Here is a 21,312-nt window from a genome sequence, read left to right on the forward strand (position 1 = left end):
CACTAGGATAAAACCGAGCCCTGGGGTACCCCTATTTTCAGAGAAGTTAGATAGCTCTTGATTATACCTATGAGAAGTAACCATCTAAGTAACTTTGCAGAATCAAACAATAAGACTGAGGAAGGCAAGATTTAAATTTGAAGACTTGTCATTGGCCTGTTGTAGGTCTAAAAACGCTTCAGAGCTGTACCTCTTTCTCTCGAGACATGGATAATAACATTACATATTCCATGGTTTTCTCTATAGTTGAGTAGTCACTTCTAAGACTAAATTCATAGTCAGGTATTACATCCTCACACTCCAGAAATACATCCTCTCCTCATACGCCTCTTGAAGATCTTAGATAAAATCGGCCTGTTAGAAGAAACTTCCTGTGTGGGTTTACCTGGTTTTAGAATCATCGTCACCTGAGAAACGTTCCACAGAGGGAAGTGTTTCACTTGAAGAATCTCATTAGACAAGTTTCTTATTTAGAGCATAGCTGAAAACAGCAGCATAAATATCTTTACATCCCAGGAGCCTTTCTTATTTTTGCATCCCCTTGAGTTCATTAGATATACCTCTTCCAAGGAGAGTGATCTCATGGGCAGACTCAGAGAAATAGGGCTATTCAAAACATAAAAAATTTCTCCCTCATCATGTATCATGATTTGCTGTAGGTTATTTGTTGATAGAATTCTGTGGTGTGCTCATGTTACTGATTACTGAATAAATTAAAATGATTTAATTTGTAGTGGTACTTCTATTGGATTGAAAGGTTTAATTGATTTTGTTAGTTAATTTATTGCTTATCTAATCTATGGGTTGTTTGAAACACCATGTGAAGATACCTTGCCTACATGTTGGTCTTCTCAGCATTGCCACAAGCCATCCGACAGGAGTCCTTAAAGGAGGAGATTAGAGCAGTGACTGCCTGAATTTCTTCATAAGTTTCCATAATGAATAATCACTCTCTTGAGAGGGGACAGATTTTCAACTAAATACCTGAATGACTCATTCTCTATCTTCTAAACAATTTCTTTAAATTCTAAGCAGCTCTGAACAAAAACATTATTTTAAACAGACAAATAACATTTTTCAATTCTTAAGTGTATCCCATCCCAGTGATGAAAAATCATCTTGGGCACAGTCAACTGAGCTATCCCGGGAACCTAGGGATTCTTTAAATGCCATCTTACGAGCATTCTTTGCCTTTCCTTCTCAGTAGACTCTCCTTATACACCTGACAACCTTTATAATTTGCTGGATGATCCTGATGAAAAAGTGTACAGGTGGTTCACTTATAGCATAGCCCAGTAAGGTGCACTCATTTAATAAAAAGAAAGTACTTACTATATTTATAAGTAACAAAATTATCACACCAGACAAGATAAAATTGTTTACATAGAACATTCTTTCTTCCTTATCTGTTAGCCTCTGGAACCACCATAAGGTTCTACTTCAGAGGATGATACATATGATTGTAAATAAAGTGTAATCTTGTACAGAATCAGATTGACCATTCTTGAGATGTGTGGTTAATTGCAACCCAATCACTAAAGAACACTGGTATCCAAAATCTAGTATTCAAATTATATAGAACCTTATAATAAATAACTATCCTCAATTCAGTACTAAAATTAAAACCAAACTAACTCATCCAAGTCAGTTTATTTATTGTGGTAATTTTTAATATATTTTTGAGAGATAATGCACTTTGGTAGATATTTTAAAGATCTGCCAATAACTAATGAAAATTATATTATTGCTCTAGAATTATTAGAGGTATGATTTGAAAAATATTTAATTGCTTCTCATAATGCTAAATGCATCATAAGTTCAGATTCCATTAAAAGAGAATCTGTAGATACTTTGTCTAATTTTATTAATAAAATATCCTCGCATGTAAATTCACTTGAAGCAATGCAACTTCCTGTTAATACATATGAACTTATCGTAGTCCAATTTCCAACATATAAATTGGATTATAACACTAACATTATGGAATGGGAAATTGTTAAATCAAAGATTTCCCAACTTTAAAGACTAGAGTTTCTCAACACGAGAAGACAACTGCTGGAAAACATTAAGGTAATCACTTCAAATACGCAAGTTAATACAGGAAACAATGTCAAAGTAAATCACTATAATAATTCAACTAAAACTTTTAACAAATGCTTTACTTTATATCATAAACAATATGAAAGAAAAAAGTCAGTTTTTATTCAAAATTTAACTTAACCAATCTTAATTCTGTAATTCGAATCTATACTTATGAGGTTTGTAAATAATGTAATGAGAATGGTTCAGAAAAATTTTTTATTTACAATCCAGTTACACATGGACTGTATCACCTTTGAAATAGTTCCCTTGGGAAGCCACGCAACACTTCAAATAATTTTCCCATTTGTCATAGCAGAGTTGGAAGTCAGAATATTCTTCAGATGGTTGCTTACATTTTTTAAAATGTTTTCTACTGTTCCAAAATGGGGTTCTTTGATGTGTTTTTTATTGTTGGGAAAAGGAAAAATTCTCAGGGACTCAATTCAGGTGAATAAGGTAGTTGAGGAACTACAGGCATGTTTTTCTTTGTCAAAAACGCATTAATTGAGAGCATCCAGTTGTTTGATGGCTGGTCTCACACAGGCAACTCATTTTCGCAGTAAATATATTAATTTACAGTCTGTCCTGTAGGCAGAAACACCTTATGAACAATGCCATTACTATCGAAGAAACAAATTAGCATGGTTTTGATTTACTCATTTTTGCTTTTTTGGGATATGGTGAGTTTGAAGTGTACCACTGCTTGCTCAGGCGTTTTGTTTCTGGGTTGTACCTGAGTACAACCCAGAAAATGATTCAACCCAGAAACCAAGATTCATTCATCACAAGTAATAACATTTTTTTAGAAAATCGATCAGTTTCAATTTGCCCTAGAATATCGCAGCACACTTCCACCTTGTTTTTCTGTTCAACAGTGAGGTTTTTTGGGACGACCAATTTTGCACAAACTTTTTTCATGTTAATTCATTTGTCAAAATTTTATGGACAGTGGTATAGTTCAATTTCAATTGTTCTGCAGTTATTCTGACAGTTATTGCCGGTTGTACAGTATCAATTCTCTGATTTGCTCAACACTGTCAGCACTTTTTGACACTAAGTCTTCCAGAGCATGGATCATCTGCAGTTGCCAATGTAATGAAGAAAAAAATATCTGAAGGAAAGTTAAAAGAACATGATTCATGCTATTCTGGTCATCAACAATCCAGATGAGACAAGGGTCAAATGTCGAAAGGCATTTTATTACTTTAACAATTTTACAATAACAATAAACAGTATTCTAAGCATAATCCAGATAATTCAAATATCGATGATAATCATAACTTTCACAACAAGATGAGATAGTATTTATCAAAATAGATTGCGTAAGTTATCCTAAGAGTATATTCCTAAATTGAAGCATAAACATATTCGGCATCTGAAAGGCAAAGACTCTTAACCCCTAAAAAAGAATGATTTGATTTTACAAAAACCTACAGATGCCAATGAAAACCTTTAATTCACAACAAAGGAAACCGATTGTACCAAAAACAAATCTTAACATTAATACAAACGATAATAATATTGATAGTAAAAATAAACCTAAACCTTATCAAGATTTAAGGCCACAATCAAAACATTCAAACCAGGAACAAAGCTACATCAGTTATAGTGATGTACTGCCACTACCGCAAACAAATTCTTTTTAATCTATGCAATTATTATTTGTCATGACGGGCAGAGGTCTAGACCTGCATAACATTTCATTTTAATACTATAAAAAAAATAGTGTTATTTTTTAGCGGGCAGTATGTTCAGACTCTGGGCGTGTTATTACATATTTTTTTAAGGACTTTAAAATTTAAATGTCATCAGTTTGCACTCAGCTCCATAAGTTCACACAGCTCCTTTTGGATGCACTTGGCTCCTGAAAATTTAGCGGCTCTGTACACACTATATAAGCCAGCTCCGCACTACATTCAGGCAGTCTTCTTTCAATCTTCATGTTCTCAATGCACAAACTTACAAAATATAATATACTTTAACAATGTATCATTTATGGAATCATTAAAATCATTTATATACACTTATACATAATCTTGTATTATTCATTCAAACATTACACGATCATATCTAATTATAAAATGATAAATGTCCATATTTATTTATTGTTTGAACCAGTGGTAAATACATAGAGTAATTACCCAACAATATTGTCCCTCTTTCAATGAAAATTCACACATATTGAAACGTCATAAGGATAAGTAATAAAAAGAGAAATATTCAGGTAGGCAATTTTTTTGTGATGAAAGCATTGACAAATCTTAGAATTAACTTCATAGACCTAGTAAATCTATGATTAAACGTATTTGTGAAAACAGTCAAAATATCTATTCATATGATAAAAAATACTTGCAACTAACAGGATTTGTACTCCATTTATCAGAGTGAAATCAGTTGAGACAAAGAAATTAATTTTTTTCAGAATCAAAAATTTACTACATGTTTAATGATTACTTTGACCCTTTTTCTGAATTCTCTTCAAAATGTTTAACAGTGGTGGTTTGGATGAGAAAAGAAAGTACAAAAAGTCTTTTCCTGCTGAAAAGTTACTATATATCCAGAAAAATAACTTAAATGTATGAATTTGTTATCAATATTTTCAATGAGATTAATATCTCATAATGAGCGTTAATAATCTTCAAATGAGATTAGAACCTAAGTGTTTAAATTATTTCCATTTCCCTTAATAGCCATTATTATAGACTCATTTAACAAAATGGTACAGATTATGTTGAGGTCTCATTTTATAGCAAAATACATCAAAATTTGACTCGTCAATTCCGAATTTGACCACCAATGTTGTTAAAAATTTAAAACAAACTAATCATGGCTCAACACATTAAAGATGACAACAAAGTTGTTCGGCTGCAGTTTTGTGTGAAAATGATGGATAAAATTGCAAACAACAATACATTTTTGGACAATGTAATTCTTAGTGATGAGTCAATGTTTCACTGGCAACATAAACACCCATAACTGTTGAATGTAGATGTCCCTAAGGTCAATATTTTTGGTGCCCTAAGTAAAAAAAAGATACGGCCTCCATTCTTCCAAGAAGCAACCATAAATGGTATCATTTATATGGATATGTTTCAAGATTTTCTAATTCCTCAGACGATGATGACCAAGATGGATGTTATTAGTATGAGCAAGACAGGGCACCACCTAGAAGTCTGAGATTTTCTTGGTAATTGATTCCCAGCTTAGTGGATTGGTTGTGAAGGGGTCCACTCACTCCCCAGATTTTTTCTTGTGGGGTTTCATTAAAAATCAGGTTTATGTACCATCTTTGCCTGCTGATCTTGTTGAGCTAAGACTTCAAATTAATGCCACAGCTGCAGAGGTAACACCTGACTTGCTGGCTACAGTCTGGAATGAAACCGACTTTAGGTAGGATATATGTCGCATTACAAATGGAAGCCATATCGAATCAAAGTGAATGTTGGGTGACAAACTTGTGTTATTCTATGAAATGAGACCTCAACCAAATCTGAAAGTTATCTCAATAAATCTTTATATGCTTTTAAATATATGAAGTTTTTTTTTTAATCGTCCTTGTATAATACCTCATTTTAAATATACTTTGCAACCCTGTGGTTTAAGTCCCTGTAAAAGTATAAGTTATGTATTAAGTGTTTAGTAATAAAGTACTTACACTTTAATTTATCCTGCATCATGTCTTTAAATACATTAGTACTATATGGGACTTCAGATTCAGTCCATAAATAATATTTGCATTGTTCTGTTTATAGTTAATGTTAAGTTAACAAGGAAAAATGTAAAATTAAAAAATGAAACAGATTAATGGCGAGATGATTTTTTTTATGTTATATGTTTTATATGTCATATATTTAATATTAATTTGACTTCAAAATAAATGCTTCACATGGAGATTCTTAGATCAACATATACATCAACATTGTGTTTTCTTAATATCATTGTTTCTTTTCAAGGTGGCTATTGATTTTCTAATTCTGACAGCCTGTAGGAAAAAATGAAAAGTGTGTATATGCTGTGACATCTCTTTTCAGCTATTTCTATTTGTTAATAACTGTACTACTGACACTTAGTAGTTAATTTTTGTTTTTTTTTCTATGGTCTCTGGGGAACAATTTTTCTTGCAAACAGTGAAAGCCAATATGTTAAAATCTAAAATACAGCACTGCTATCAGAATATATGAAACTCCTATGAAATATTTTTCATTCTGCATGGTCAAAAACTGAAACTAAGAATTTAGTCACCAATACAGAATATTAAATTAAATGACTGAACCCTTTTAATTACATATTTCAGTTCAAAATGAATAAACAGATTGTGAAAAAAAATTAAACAATAAAAGATGTCAAAATGATTAAACAACAATAGCTGAACTCAAGAATATAATTAAGGGGTTTTTTTTATTATGAATCTAATCAACAAATTTTCAGAGTTAAGTACACAGAATCGTTTTTATTTATCAATGTGTCACAAATGCTCCAATCAACATCAGATATTAATATACCCACAAGCATGTGTGTCAAACACATAGCTTGGTTCAACTACAAGCACAATACCACCACAAACAAATTACACGTTAACCATGACTATTTTAAACATATTTATTTAAAAGCAAGAGTGGCAACTGATATATAAGCCTCGAACAGCATTTTACTAACTTGAATCGATTATAATTTTATACGCAATGTGCTGCATTGTTTACACAACTTAATCCAAAATAAAGAATAAATAGTAGTGACGTGGAAATATACCTACTGCTTTAACACATGATCACTTTTATTAATATTGAACAATCAGTATGTAATGTTAATTACAGTTGACTCGCTGCCATGTGTTATATGGAGCAACGATGTGATAGAAACACTGTTTACAACATTCTTGTGTTTGGAAAGTTTATCACAAAAGAGAAAATAATAACATATTAAAACAACACAATAAATTATTCAGAATTTAGTCACATTACCAACATATGTTCTAAGTACTGTGATTTTATTTTATTACAATAAAATTTACATATATTTAACTAAAAATAAGTTTACACATTACAATATAAATAACACTTTTATAGAAAATAAAATTAACACAATCAGTAGCAGAAAAAATATCCCACTTTATTTTGTCCAGCTAACTTTCGGTATGTCAAAGTGTTCTGTCAAACTATCTAAATGTCTATTTAATTCTTCTACACGTTGTTTATGAGTCATGGAAGCTTTTTGCATAATCCGCTCCTTTTGCTGTAACAGAACATTCAAAAAATTTTCATTACATTTTACTTAGATAACAGACTTATGCTTACAAAGGCATAAAACATATTTTACGAGCACATGTACAAGGGCTATTTTTTTAAAAGTAAGGTCTGATTGGCTGTAGCTGTAAATCTTGTGCAGCAGTCAAAACATGCATACACCTTGGCTCCTGGCAAGGCTTGCATAAATGCAGGCGCCGTTTGCAGTTGAAGCATTACTTTATGAAGCTGGTGTAGCCAAATGCATTAAGGCGACAGTTGAAGCATTACTATTGCTTCTTGGCTAAGATCAAAGTGTAGTCGAAGCGTTACTGTGTACAACTTATATTGTGAAATACAACCTGTGATTCGACTTTTGACTAAAAGGAACATGTCAGCAGTAGACATTCATTGTAAGATATGTGAGGTTTACAGGCCTAATTCAATGAGCGACAGCAAAGCACATAAACGAGTAAGGCTGGGCGGCAAAATGTCCATGATACACCAAAAAAAAAAAAAGGAAAAAGAGGGTGCTGGTGCTGTATGTAAGGTAAATATATGTCATGTAAATAAGAGAAATCTGTATATATTAGAAGAGGTGTGTAGGGTAGGTAGTTGTAAATATAGTGTACAATTGTGTGTGAATGAGATGTATATATTTTATATGAATGTGAGGTGTGCCTGTGAACGCACATGGTGCTGAGGTAATGTTTTAATGGTAATTCCTACACCACATCGCATGAGAAGGTTTTTAGTGGGTACCACTGTAACCCACCAGGTTGGTCTAATGGTTCCAAATTAGCTGATTTGGAAGTCAAGAGTTCCAGCGTTCAAGTCCTAGTAAAGTCTTAGATTGTGGATACCGGTGTTCTTTGGTGGTTGGGCTTCAATTAACCACACTGCTCAGGAATGGTCGAACAGAATGTACAAGACTACACTTCATTTACACTCATACATATCATCCTCTTAAGTATTATCTGAAAAGTAATTACCGGAGGCTAAACAGGAAAAAGAAAGAAAGTGGGTACCACTGCAGTAGGTGGTGAACCCCACACACCCAGTATGTACGGGCTGGGCGTTTAGTTTAGGCAAATTTTCCTACTTCTGAGAAAAAAAAAGATACACCATGATTGGGCCTATACTCTGTAATCACATATGACTGTGTGTGCAAAGTTGATGCAAGAAGACTAGTAATTCACAATTTCCACTTTGTCACTGATATTCACACACATTTCAAGGTCACTGCTATACAAAAACGTTTCTAAAATATTGCAGTTCAAATACTCACTATGGGCTTCCGGCTACTTTCTGAAAAACACCAAAAAAGGAAAATGGCTGGTGCCTTAACATTTTCATCCTAATACTGTGAGGAAGGAGATGAACTCCTGGATCACATTGTCACAGGGATAAGACAGGTTTCTCACATCACTCCAGCAGTCAATGGAAAGGCAACTCACATCTCCAATCAAAGTGAAAGCCAAATGGATAATGTCAACATACAAAATTCTGGCAACTCGGTTTTGGGATAGACATGGTGTCCTGTTAATCAATTTCATCTCTAAAGTGACAACAATAAACTCAGCTACATACTGCGAGACTTTGATGAAGCTTCAGTGTGCCATACAAAATAAGCGATGGCCTATTGTCATCTGGAGTTTTGTTGGTGCATGACAATGCATGATCTCATTCTGCCTCTCAAACTCTAGTGTTAATCAGATCTTTTGGATGGAAGCAAGTGGACCACCCACCGTACAGCCTGGACCTTGCACCAAGCAACCACCTGCTCTGCTACCTGAAGGAGTTTCTCAGAAGTCAGCAGTTTGATGCTAATAAGTGAAAACAAAGGTTGTCTTCACAAGTGGCTTTGACATGGACATAAAAAATTAGTAAAACGCTACAATAAATGTTTAAACAAACAAGGTAACTACGTAAAAAGTAGTATAAATTTTAAAGAATGAAATAAAAAAACAGGTCTTATTTACAACACAGCATTCATACTATGTGTGATATCTTTTCAAAGAACCTGCATTATTGAATCTATCATAAGGAAAGACATACACACTGTTTTAAGAACAGATTTACAGTAAAATAGATTTTAAAACACAAATTGCATACAGCTTTTAAAACATTCATAGTGTTCATTAATTTTTAGATACATTTTGTGAATCTATTTCGTGATCATTATAGTCAGGAATTGCAGTATCTAGTGTTTAGTTTAGATAAAATAATACTCTTATGATATCCAAACTGTACACTCTTAAATTCCAACTCACACACTCAAGTTACCAACATAGACTACATCAATTTCCAAATTTTTATTCTATACAAAGTAAGCAGCTATTCTGGTATTTCATTTTGTTTTGAGTATAAATGAGAAAATTATGCATTTAAGATAATTAATTAATAATAGTACTTTAGATAATTGAATAAATAATACAGTATTTACTAAACTAAAATTTTAATGAAATGTGTGCTTCAGTCAATTAACACCTAACCTAAAAACCCGACAACTATTTCATTAAAAATTTGTTGTATTAAGTTTTAAACGAGGCTTTGGGTTTTTACAAAAGCATATTTCTTTAATGCACTCTTTATTAAAATTAAAAAATGAAGAACTGAATGCATTTTAAATGGTTACAATTACTGAATTTGCTATATATAAGCATAACCTAAAGCATGCATTGATTACAAAATTTTAACTAACCATTTTTTCTTGCATCTTTTGAAATGCAATCTCTGCTTTTGTTGGTTTAACTTCATAAATCGCTTTTTTTTCACGTTCTGTTGTCTCTAACACTTTCGATACCTGTTCCAGAAGTTTCTTTTCATTTTTATGTTTTTTCTTTTTCCTATTACAGAAATAAAAACAAAAGTTGGTTAACAGAATTCCAATAATTGTAAAATTCAATATTTTAACTACGTAAATTATATTTTCCATAAACTTACACTTTAACAACTAACTTATACTATAAGTTAACAAAATTAACCAGTAAATTCAACATCAAAGTATAATAAATCATCAATACCATGAGCAATTATTAATAAAACAAAGTACTAACATAAAATACATTCTCTTTTTTTTAATAAAATTTCTATTTTACGAGCATCTTAAGGCTAGGATTGAAATAAAATTCTATTTCATAATAACAATACATCACACAAATACAAAACTTACTTTTTAGTGCCACAATCAATTTTTAGTTTTAAAGGAGTTTTTTCCACGACTTCATAGTCTGACATCTCAACAATTATGCGCAATCCTTGCTACTTACAAAACGTCAGTAACAAGCAGATCACAATTTACAAGCTTTGGCAAAAAGTATCTTACGAAACGTACATACCTTGAGAGGGAGCACTCCCTACCACCACCAACAATTTTGTTCTCAACCTTATTTATAGACGGCTCCCACTCATGAGATATAAACCTATGAGATCGCAGTACACAAGTATTGCACTAAAAATTACGAATAAGAATTCTGCAATTTCATGAATTCTAGTAAAGTTCTCCTTACATTCATTTATTGGTAAATCAATTTTGGTTCTTAAATACAGATTTAATAAACGCACGATTTCTTTGTGTAATTTTTTTAACCTCCGGGTAAAACCCGTTAGGTATTGCTTCAGAGGATGGATGGATAATTTGTAGCGTGTGAAAATATCATGTCCGACCGGGATTCAAACTCTTTCACTCGGAGGTCCCGGGTTCGAATCCCAGTCGAACATGGCATTTTCACACGCTACAAATCACCCATCTCATTCTCTGAATCAATACCAAACGGTGGTCCCGGAGGTTAAAAGAACTTCTTTATGTGATTAAATAATGCCTTTCCAACGATATCATTTTTTTTGGAACCTGCACAGGTTTTCGCATTTACAATGTTGGCAACATTAATCCGTTTTTTTATATATAAGTTACTGTCAAAGTCCGATTTACAGTCATTCCTAAGTTTGACTAGTCAAACCTTCAGACTGACTAAGCTTCGTAGTCAAAGCTGAAAACAGACTTTCTCTTTCGGCCTTTGGCTAAAATGCTTTTAGGCAATCCTAGGAGCGACCAAATATTAATTAGTAATAATTAAATATTACTTAATAATGAATAATTATTATAATTAATCGCTCGAGGTGGGTGTGGAGAAACAAATCGCGAACGAGAGCAATAGAAAAATTACAATTTCCCTAATAATATAATTTCAGTATTTTTAATATGAAATATTTATGAATTATTAATATTTATTCGATTATGGTTCTGCAGGAAGAAAAGCTCATGTTGGAATACAGACATTACCGGATTCTATTAGAAAAGTTCTGCAAACTGAAGAAAATTTAGATAACGCACTTGAATCAGTAAAACAAGATAACACAGAATCTGTTGTGAAACCTCATCGGCAGAAGATACAGAGGATAATGTAAACGAACATTCCTTGAAGAATAAAAATCAAGAAGTTGCAGGAGCATCATCAAAAGGGCAAGCTTCCGAATCTTCGTCTGTCAGATGAGAATTTGAACGTGAGTACACAAAAAAAATCGTGGATTATTTTAACCGACTTTTATTTTATTTTTTAAATTTTATTTGCAGAAAACGATTAATCAGTTTTTTTTTTTAGTGTTTGGTGTGCTGCATTTGTCAAAAGGAGAGCTCTGGAGGACACACTTGTAAAAAATGTGGGCAAAATGTTCATATCATCTGTTCCGATAGCACACTCACTTCAGATGAGAGATACGGAAGTGAAGTCATTTGCATTCGATGTGCAAAAAAAGTACAAATAAATATAAACAAGCAAAGAGCTATCGATGGACTTGAAGCTCAGGCTGCTGTGATGAAGCAAACATCTCAAAATAAATTTTCTACTGTTGAGGTTGGAAAAACCGTCACTATTCTATCCCGAGTGTCGACAGGGGTAAAGGAGATGCTCGAAACGTCCTCGGTGTAGTTTTAGAGAAAACAGAAGAAGGGTTTTATAAGCTGTTTTGTTCAACTCAAAATTTCATAAAGCGACTACTTGTAACAATAAGTAGAGTTCAGCGCCCTAACTATTGACAGTTTGCATTTCAGTTGATATCCAAAATTAGTTTATTACTTAGAAATGTACTATTAAGTCGATTGTACTAACACAGAAACAAAATTTTCGTCGAATAAATGAGATACTAACAATTAAAAAAAAAAAAAAACATTATTGATTCAACAATAATACATGTGAAATTAAGACAAAAAAACACATTGTCAGTTAAGTATTTAATGACAAAGCTGATTGTCTGAGAGTTTTCAACTTTGACTGGTCAATTTGGTCGCTCCTAGGATTGCCTACAAGCATTTTAGCCAAAGATTGAAAGAGAAAGTCTGTTTTCAGCTTTTATTACGAAGCTTAGTCAATCTGCAGGTTTGACTAGTCAAACCTAGGAATGACTGTAAATCGGCCTTTGATTGTAACATATATATATATATATATAAAACTGATGCAATCTATATATAAATCTAGATTGCAAAATTATTGTCCAAAACCTCTCAGACCGATTTTGTTGAAATTTGGCGTGTTGTTTTATCATATCAAAAAGTTATTTGAGGGAAAATCTGAAGGTCCTATGTGTAATATAAGTACTCGAAAAAATTCCCAAAAACTCTTGTATTTTTTTGATAGTTACTGCTATTTTTGCATCAATAACGTATTTTTCGATTTGCAACCGATGATGATATTATGTGATAATTTAATAACAAAAGTTTTTCTGACGATATTTTCTCTAAATGAGCAATTATCGAGTTATCTAGGGAAATAGGAGAATTTTGCGATTTTTTTACATTTTGTTTAATAAAAGTTAAAGCACACCTTTTTCAACTGGTGCATAACGAAATAATCATGTCTGATGATATTCCGGAGGCATTAAAGCAAGAAATAAGAAAAATTAAAGCAAAAATATAGAAAAAGTCCAAATATGCCCATTTTAAAACAGATACCGCCTGGACTAAAAGTCTTTGATAAAGTTTGGTGTGACGGCCTAGTATATAAGCTAGCCTAATTACAGTCCCCGGTCATCACGTCAAACTGATAAAGTTTTACCTACTGGAAAGACAATTCACAGTACGTGTGAGAGGATCCGTATCATCCATTAGGCGGTAGCCGCCCGAGTACCCCAAGGGGCTGTGATTTCGTCATTTTTATATACGAACGATATGCCGCGTTCGGAAGGAGTCAGCATGGCTTTATACGCCGACGACACGGCTTTTTACTTCAAATCCTGAAATGTGGATTATGCGGTAGTGAGGCACCAGTAGCAGCTGAATTTAGTGGAGCCGTGGCTCGACATGTGGAGAATCAGGATCAACGGAGTAAAGTCCGTGGCCGTATTATTCACATACAAGCGACGTGTTCCGGCCAGACAATTGAAAATCTCAGGAGAAAATCCCCTTTGGAACGAAAATCAAGTATCTCGGAGTGTTTCTGAATAAAAGACTTACCTTAGGAGAATAAGCACAGCATGTGACCCAAAGGGCAAAGACCGCCAGAGCCTCCACCCAGTAATTAACCGCATCAGCCCCATTCCATTGAAGATTAAAATACTCATATATCGGCTTTACGTCTTGCCAATTCTGACCTAAGCATACCCAGCATGGGGAGCGTTGTCGTGCTCCTCACACCAGGAAAAGAATGTCCAAAACATCACGTTGCGGATGATTTTTGGAGCGCACCGTGGTCTGTCAGAAACGCCACTCTTCGCTATAGTGCAGGCATAAAAACCGTATCAGAAGGGGGATAACACAGGTGTGCAGACTCTTTGGCAGGGCCGCCGTGTCTGAGCACCGGCATCTCAGAGACATCTGCCGAGAGGATCCTACTCCGCAGGGTGCAAGGAAAAAACCCCACACCGTATTAAACGAACCACTGTGAATGGCGGGACGCAAAGTTTCAAGTAATGATAACCCAGGCCGGGAGCCTGGTTTATATCGGGTGATCCGAACGTGAACCTCAGAGCTTGCCGTGGTTCTGAAAAAATCGATTCTAAAATAGAATAACGTTTTATCCCTTTTTTTGTAAATGTAGCCCTTTATACAAGTATGGGCATACTTATAACGCCGAAAGACAACGACGGTTTGGTTATGTTCGCATCGAAAATGTGATTTTTTTTATGATTAAGAATTTGTTGACCTTGAACATTTCGTGGCCGTAAAAAATTCTATCGGCTGAGTAAAGAAGAGAAAAACGCCGATAGATGAAAAACACTAAGGTTTGTAGTGGGCATTCCAGTTTCCCCTCTCGATTCGAGTATTTATGACGGTTAACCTAAACTTTCGCCGTCGCCCTGAAAAATGTTTCAAAATATAACGTTTGAAAAAGATTCCAAAATCACTTATATTCTATTTCCCCTTTTTGAATTGCGTAAGGGCAAGTTAATACCACTGGGAATCAGTGATACTGCAACGTTTTACACCCCAGGCCTGTTATAAATAGCTTTTGTCTTTGACAGCTATAATTATGTCACTGCCAGCACATGAGACTTCCTCCAGCGAAGGAAGTGCATTGCATCCTACAACAATTAGGCCTCCCAAGATTTTGGCACTAAAAGAACTAAAGAGGAATCTTGCCGGGAGAACGAAGCACACACGCGGCTTATCTCCCAAGGTCAGCCCCGGTAAATACTCAACCGGTCTAAAGGATCAGAACGCAATAATTAATTCCGTCCATAAATAAAATACTTTCAAGACAAACTAAAACAGAAAAATGTTTCAATAATGTCAGTATAACAGAGTCATTGAATGAACATTGCTGTTCAACTAATTTAAATTAATTACTACTCATTTGAGTGATTAATTGAGGACCAAACTGAGTTATATTAAGCTCTTTTTTGTAGATTAGGTAAACCACTATCTGGAAAAAATTTAATAAATCTCACTTTGGTTATACAGTGCAGATAATTTTTTACAAAAGAATACTGCTATGGGAGAACTTATCAGGATCATCTTATTTTTTATAATTGTGATCATCTTGAATGATCATAATTATACAGAAACAAGAAAAAATTTAAGAACATTTTAGATGTATCTGTGTGAGCAAACAACAAATGTATGTTGCAGTACAGAATTTTTAGGTGGCATGGCTATCAATAAATGGTTAGTCACTTCTAATGACTAGATGAATTTAATAAATGATGAAACTGCATGTAAAGTAAGTCACCATACAGTCAAAATTACAACCAAATATTTTGAAGCATAAGGCAGAAAACAAATATATTTTTATCGTCAAGATCTCAATCCTTCACAGCATCAACCAAAAAAGAGGTAACTGAAATTACAAGTATTTGAGAAAGTAATCCAACTCCATTTATCTGTGTAACTTATGTCTTTATGAGTAGGTTCCATGAACCAAATTACTTCTGATCATAAGATACAATGACAAATAATTGAAGTCTTTTATTTTGGAAGTATTAAAATAAAAAATAATTTAAATTAGCTGAATAAGAAGCACATTAAAATAAGATGTCAGAAAGGTCTATTTGGGAATGCAAACCATAACCAGGATTACTTCCTTCTTGCTTACAAAAATGGAAGTAATTTTAGCATCAGTCACTGAGCAAATATATATGAATATATTGTTGCCATGTAAATTTTATTATTGGGATGACAAATTGTATTAGCAGTTATTAAGTTATAAGTTGAATAAAATTGAGTGTTTGATTGGTCTAATGGAAAATAATCAAATTTTAGATACACTAATCTGGGACTAGTAGTACAGAAAGAAAATCCAGATCTACAAAAAAAATCTGGGTGTCTAAAATTGCTGCTCAGTCAGTTGAACTAACATCAGTGAAGCATAATAACATTAGCAATGGACAACCTAATTACAATTTAATGGAAGCTGCATTTCAGCTAAAGTTGAAAAACCTTTAAGAGTTTCAAAAGGCTACATTTTTATGAGGATCTTTATGCTTTTTCTTTCTGAAAAAAAAATTCTAACAAATATTTTAGGAAACTAAGTTAATTAATTACAGGGTATAAACTATAACTGTACGACTAAATACTTAATTCTGGAAAAATAGTCTGAAGAATACAAAAAGGATAATTTGCTTGCTGGATGAGCTTTACAAAAAAGATTAAAAGGAAAAAAGCAGTATTTCAATCAGTTCAATTACATTTTATTACATCTCAGTTTACAATCAATTCATTGCCTTAAATTTTATTAAAAAACTAAAAATTCACCTTACCAGCAAATTAAATGCGTCTCTCTATATCATTCAGTCCTTATACTATCATCAGGAGAATAAAATAATATTATAAAATACAGTCAAAAACAAATGATTAAGTAGTCATGACTGTTTACTAGTTATCAGTATATTGAATTTAAAATATAATATTCTTAAATTTTATATTATTTGAGTGCAATGTATAGATCAAGTACATTCAAAAAGATTGCTGTGTGGAGTATCTTCCTAATGAGATTTACATATTTCATTAACAATGAGAACATTATTTAATTTTATTTTGTATACATAGAATGTTCCAGGTGCTTGATCAAAGATACTTTTATATGGATTTGAATACTAGATCATGGTTATCAGTGTTCTTTGGTGGTTGGGTTTCAATTAACCACACATCTCAGGAATGGTCGAACTGAGATTGTACAAGACTACACTTCATTTACACTAATACATATCATCCTCTGAAGTAATAACTGAATGGTAATTACTGGAGGCTAAACAGGAAAAGAGAAAAAAAGGTGCTTGATCAAAGGTTATTCATTATTGGCCCAATTTAGTAAAAGTGATATAAATTATCCATTCAACTACTGATAAATTGATGAACACAACCACTAAACTTTCTAGTCAAATTTTAACTCCAAAAATTAGATGTATTGTAGATGTAAATTAGATGTATTGATCAGTGTTTATTTTGTAAGTAATTAATAACCATATGAAGATCAGGCTGGCTTTCAAGCAAATAGAGGTGTTATCTTGTATAAACAATGGATATATATATATACATGTTTTTAAAATTAGTTTTATATACAGGTGATTATAAATTGGCAATCTCATCAGGAGATGATTCTACAGCCACAAATCAGAAAAAGGTTCATCTAAACAGAAAACGAATCGTTAACAAGTTTCAGCTCGCGAAACATTTGGCCATACTTTTCTATTCCGTGAGTGAAATTAAAATGTACTAAAATTCTTCCAAATTTTTTTCTTTTTTGGGGTACAAATTGAGGGTGAACAGAATGGCGACCACATTGAGCAACTGCTTTGAAGAAATGTTTACAGCTTTATCAAATAACCAATTTGATATTTAATAATTTTTAGAAAAAAAACAAAAAGTATGTTATTTTTTATTCATTTTTTCTGTTATTGATGTTTCTATTTGTTTTAATTTACATTATGTTGTTCAAACATTGATGAAAATTGTTTAGTTTAAGATATTATCACTTTTCCGATCCAGTGTGTATGTTTGTTTCTAATTAAAATTAAACTTCTCAAATTTGTGTTTAACCTTAATATATGTTATTTATATCAAATTTCTCAGAATTAAATTCTCTACAAACTTAACTAGAAATTTTAATTTGTTTATTGGTAAATTAACAAAGCTATTTTACTCCAAACCTAAAAAAGTGTAGTTTCCAACAAAATGTTTTTGTGTTTTAGCCTGTTTTTCTTAAAATCTAAATAAGATAAGAGGTCTAGAACCACTTTTATTCAATTTCTTAGATAAAAAACCATAAGGAAACACCAAATTTACCCCTCAATTTGTAGCCGAAGAATTTTAGTGGAGCTTAATTTCAAAGAGCTAGCAGAAAGCAGGAACCCACCAGGTTGGTCCAGTGCTGAACTCGTTATCCCAAATGAGCTGATTTCAAAGTCGAGAGTTCTAAGGTTCAAATCCTAGTAAAGGTAGTTAGCTTTTATGCGATTAATTCGCAAATATATATAATATAATACAGGTCAGAAAGGTTTTCTGACCTGTAATTTAGAAGAACTTCTTTTCTTATTTTTGGCTATAGATTCATCTCCCGATAGAATGTCGTGCAATTTAGAATCACTCTTTATTAGTTAATCATGTAAAATCAAAATCTAATTTAATTGTGTAAAATAAAGCAAATAGAAACCATATTAATTTAGGGTGAGAAATGTGGCTTTTTACTGTGAACTTTGAAAGTGTTGACATTTAAGTGTTTGTTGAGACTTAAAATATTTCCTAGTAGAACTTAGTTAATTAACAATTATTAAATGACAAGTTGATGTCCGGATCAGATCCAGTTGCAGGCAGCAACCAACAGTTGAAGAGCACATCCAAGCTGAGCTGAGCTGAGGCTGAGCTGGTTTGGAAATGTGCACTGGATGGACCTAGATCGCTTGCTGCACATACTCCTTTGTAGGCAACGTTCTATGCAGTGGAATTAAAAAATCTGTGACAAAGAAAATTTGGATAAAACAAGTTGCAGATGATCTGAGGGTTCAGTGAATTGACCTCAACCAAGCCAGGATCATTGCTATAGACTGTAAAGCATGGAAAAGCATTGTGAGCAAAGTTTGGAATCCTGTGGCACCCACAGCAGCATATTGGTTGTGCAGCCAGCCGCCAGCTTGGAATCAGCGTTCCTTTTTGTCCAGCTTAGACAAAAGAATACGAGGTTACAGTCATATAATCTCAAATGACTAAAAAGTTATCTTTTACTTTGCTGCCTGAAAGAGATCTGCTTACATTAATTACAAGGTAAAGAAAAATACAATTGTTGATAAGAAGTTGGATTGAGTTAAAAGTCTATTGAGGAGTATAGCTCAAAATGAGAAAAGCAATATCGGTAATAACTGAAATAGTTCCCTGACAACTCTATGAAACCTAAATATTCTAGCCATAATAAAATTTCAGACGGCAGAGTATACAAAGTGCTAAACAAATAGAACATTTTACTACCAGGATTTATTCTAAGTCATTGATTAATCCAACAGATGAAATTGTCAAAAGAAAATTTACCAAAATTTGGCTTTAACAAAGAATGTGCACTTAAAGAGAAAGAAAATTAAACCATGTATAGTATTCAAGGACAAAATGCATTTTTTGTTTAAATGCATTTAAACAAAAAATGCATTATGACTTTAATTTATATGAAAGTTTAAAGAATATACAAACATATGGTATTTCCACATTAAAGTATTAATATACTGATTCATTAACCTAAAAACTAGATGTGAAACGTTGAAAAAAATGCAAATTTTCAAGGGAAAGATGTGTTCAGTACAACTATTAAAGGAAGCAAGCAATTAATGTTACTATCTTCATTATGTGTATTGACCAATCACAATTGTATTATTTCTTAGTATTTTTGAATATTACATTTTCGTTTTATTTTTCTCAATATGAAAAAGTAAGTAAGTTATTTTTCTTTGTAATTTACAAATTGTATTAGATAAATAAATACTAGTTATATACATACTATAACATAAAACCATCCTAATGAGCTTATCTCCCAGATCCTACTTTCTATCACCCTGGTTGCAGAATGTAGGAATGTATGGGAGTCCTGAATAAGAAAAAACTACTAGATTTTACTAAGATTCAATCAAAGCATTTATAGATTTGTAGGGCTGAAATCCATTGTACACTTTTCCCACAATTCGAGGACAGCACTTTACCATGTAAAATTTCTTTTTGTGGATTGAAAAATTTAAAAGTGACCGGACAAGTGCGACACATGAAGAGGGAACCAGATGCCGTCAACCTTCACCACAGACAAGATTCAGCAAGCTTGAAAGATGGTTCTGACAAATAGGTGAATTACCATCAATGAGGTAGCATCTTTTTTGAATATTAGTCATGGATCTGTCCATCAAACCATCGACAAGTTCAGCTTACATAAAGTCTATTGTAGAAGAAGAAAGTGCTATTATAGCATGACAACAGCCACCCACCTCACTGTTCAAACCATTAAAAAGTTAACTTTGAGATACTGAACACCTTTCCTACAACCCACATCTTGCTCCCTCTGGCTTTCATCTATTTGGGTCACTCAAGCATGCATTGTGAGGTTGTCAATTTTCTACAGACTTAGATATGCAGGAAAAGTGGTGCAAAAGTAGCTTTGTGATCAACTGAAAACCTTCTTCTTAAAAGGAGTATGCAAGCTTGTGAACTTCTGGAACAATGCATAGAACAAATTTTGCACTCCCTCATTTCCTGTTCAAACCTGCTGTTAAAATGTTTTAAATGAAACTAAAGACAATGTTCAGACCTTCAGAGATTTTCGTAAAATGAGTTCCCTGTTTGAGAAAATTTCTGTTTGACCGATTCAATTTGCTTGCTCTTTCAACATTCTCTGAGATTTTTGATATGGAAAGACAACCCAAACTCTCTGTCTTCAACTGCTTCACAACCATTACAAAACTGCTCATACAACTTTAAAGTTGTCTTCATGTGTTTCTTTAGCACTTATATACAGTTAGATACAAAATCTGATGTTATTGCACTGATCCTGATTAGTGTTACTGAAGTGTGTGTTCCACACACTGTTACTGAAGTTTGACATGTCACTTCCTATATTTTAGTTAAACAGGATTGGCCTTATTGTTGGATGATGCTTGGCAAAGCATTCACTGTATATTTTAATCATTAACAATTTTTCTCTTTATAAAAAAGAATGACTTACATACAGAAAAGCAAACGTACATTGTATTTTACAAATTTTTTTACGTATCTTCCAAAGGAAATGTTTGTATTTATATTTTTGATTCACTATTTATGTTTATGTTCAGAATGTTAACATTATGTATACCTAAATTTTTATGCAATTCTTTAATTTAATCAGTCACACACACACAAAATTAAAATCATATCTGTGAATATTGTTTTAGCTGCCCACAGTGATCTGTGAAACTATCAGAATTTTAAAATTATTTTCAACAGAAGTAAATCAACAGCATCAAAGTTTATAAAATTACATTATTTGATTGATCATCTTATTAGTGTTGTTTACATTTGTAAGTCGTATTTTTACTTTACCAAAACGTTTTCAAAAAAAAATCTTTTTTTGGA

At 32.8% G+C, this 21,312-nt stretch overlaps 1 protein-coding gene across 1 annotated transcript; it reads right to left on the reverse strand.

Annotated features, from left to right (window-relative positions):
• Nucleotides 1-7,048: 7,048 nt before the first annotated feature.
• LOC142319160 (protein FAM32A-like) lies at nt 7,049-10,635 on the reverse strand. The gene is made up of 3 exons (XM_075356136.1): nt 10,480-10,635; nt 10,009-10,153; nt 7,049-7,314 (listed from the first exon to the last, which is right to left on the reverse strand). Exons 1-3 carry the CDS (start codon nt 10,542-10,544, stop codon nt 7,192-7,194), a joined length of 333 nt encoding a protein of 110 aa, XP_075212251.1. The 5' UTR covers nt 10,545-10,635; the 3' UTR covers nt 7,049-7,191.
• Nucleotides 10,636-21,312: the final 10,677 nt, after the last annotated feature.

Source organism: Lycorma delicatula, chromosome 2, assembly GCF_047948215.1.
Source record: "Lycorma delicatula isolate Av1 chromosome 2, ASM4794821v1, whole genome shotgun sequence".
Classification (NCBI taxonomy): domain Eukaryota; kingdom Metazoa; phylum Arthropoda; class Insecta; order Hemiptera; family Fulgoridae; genus Lycorma; species Lycorma delicatula.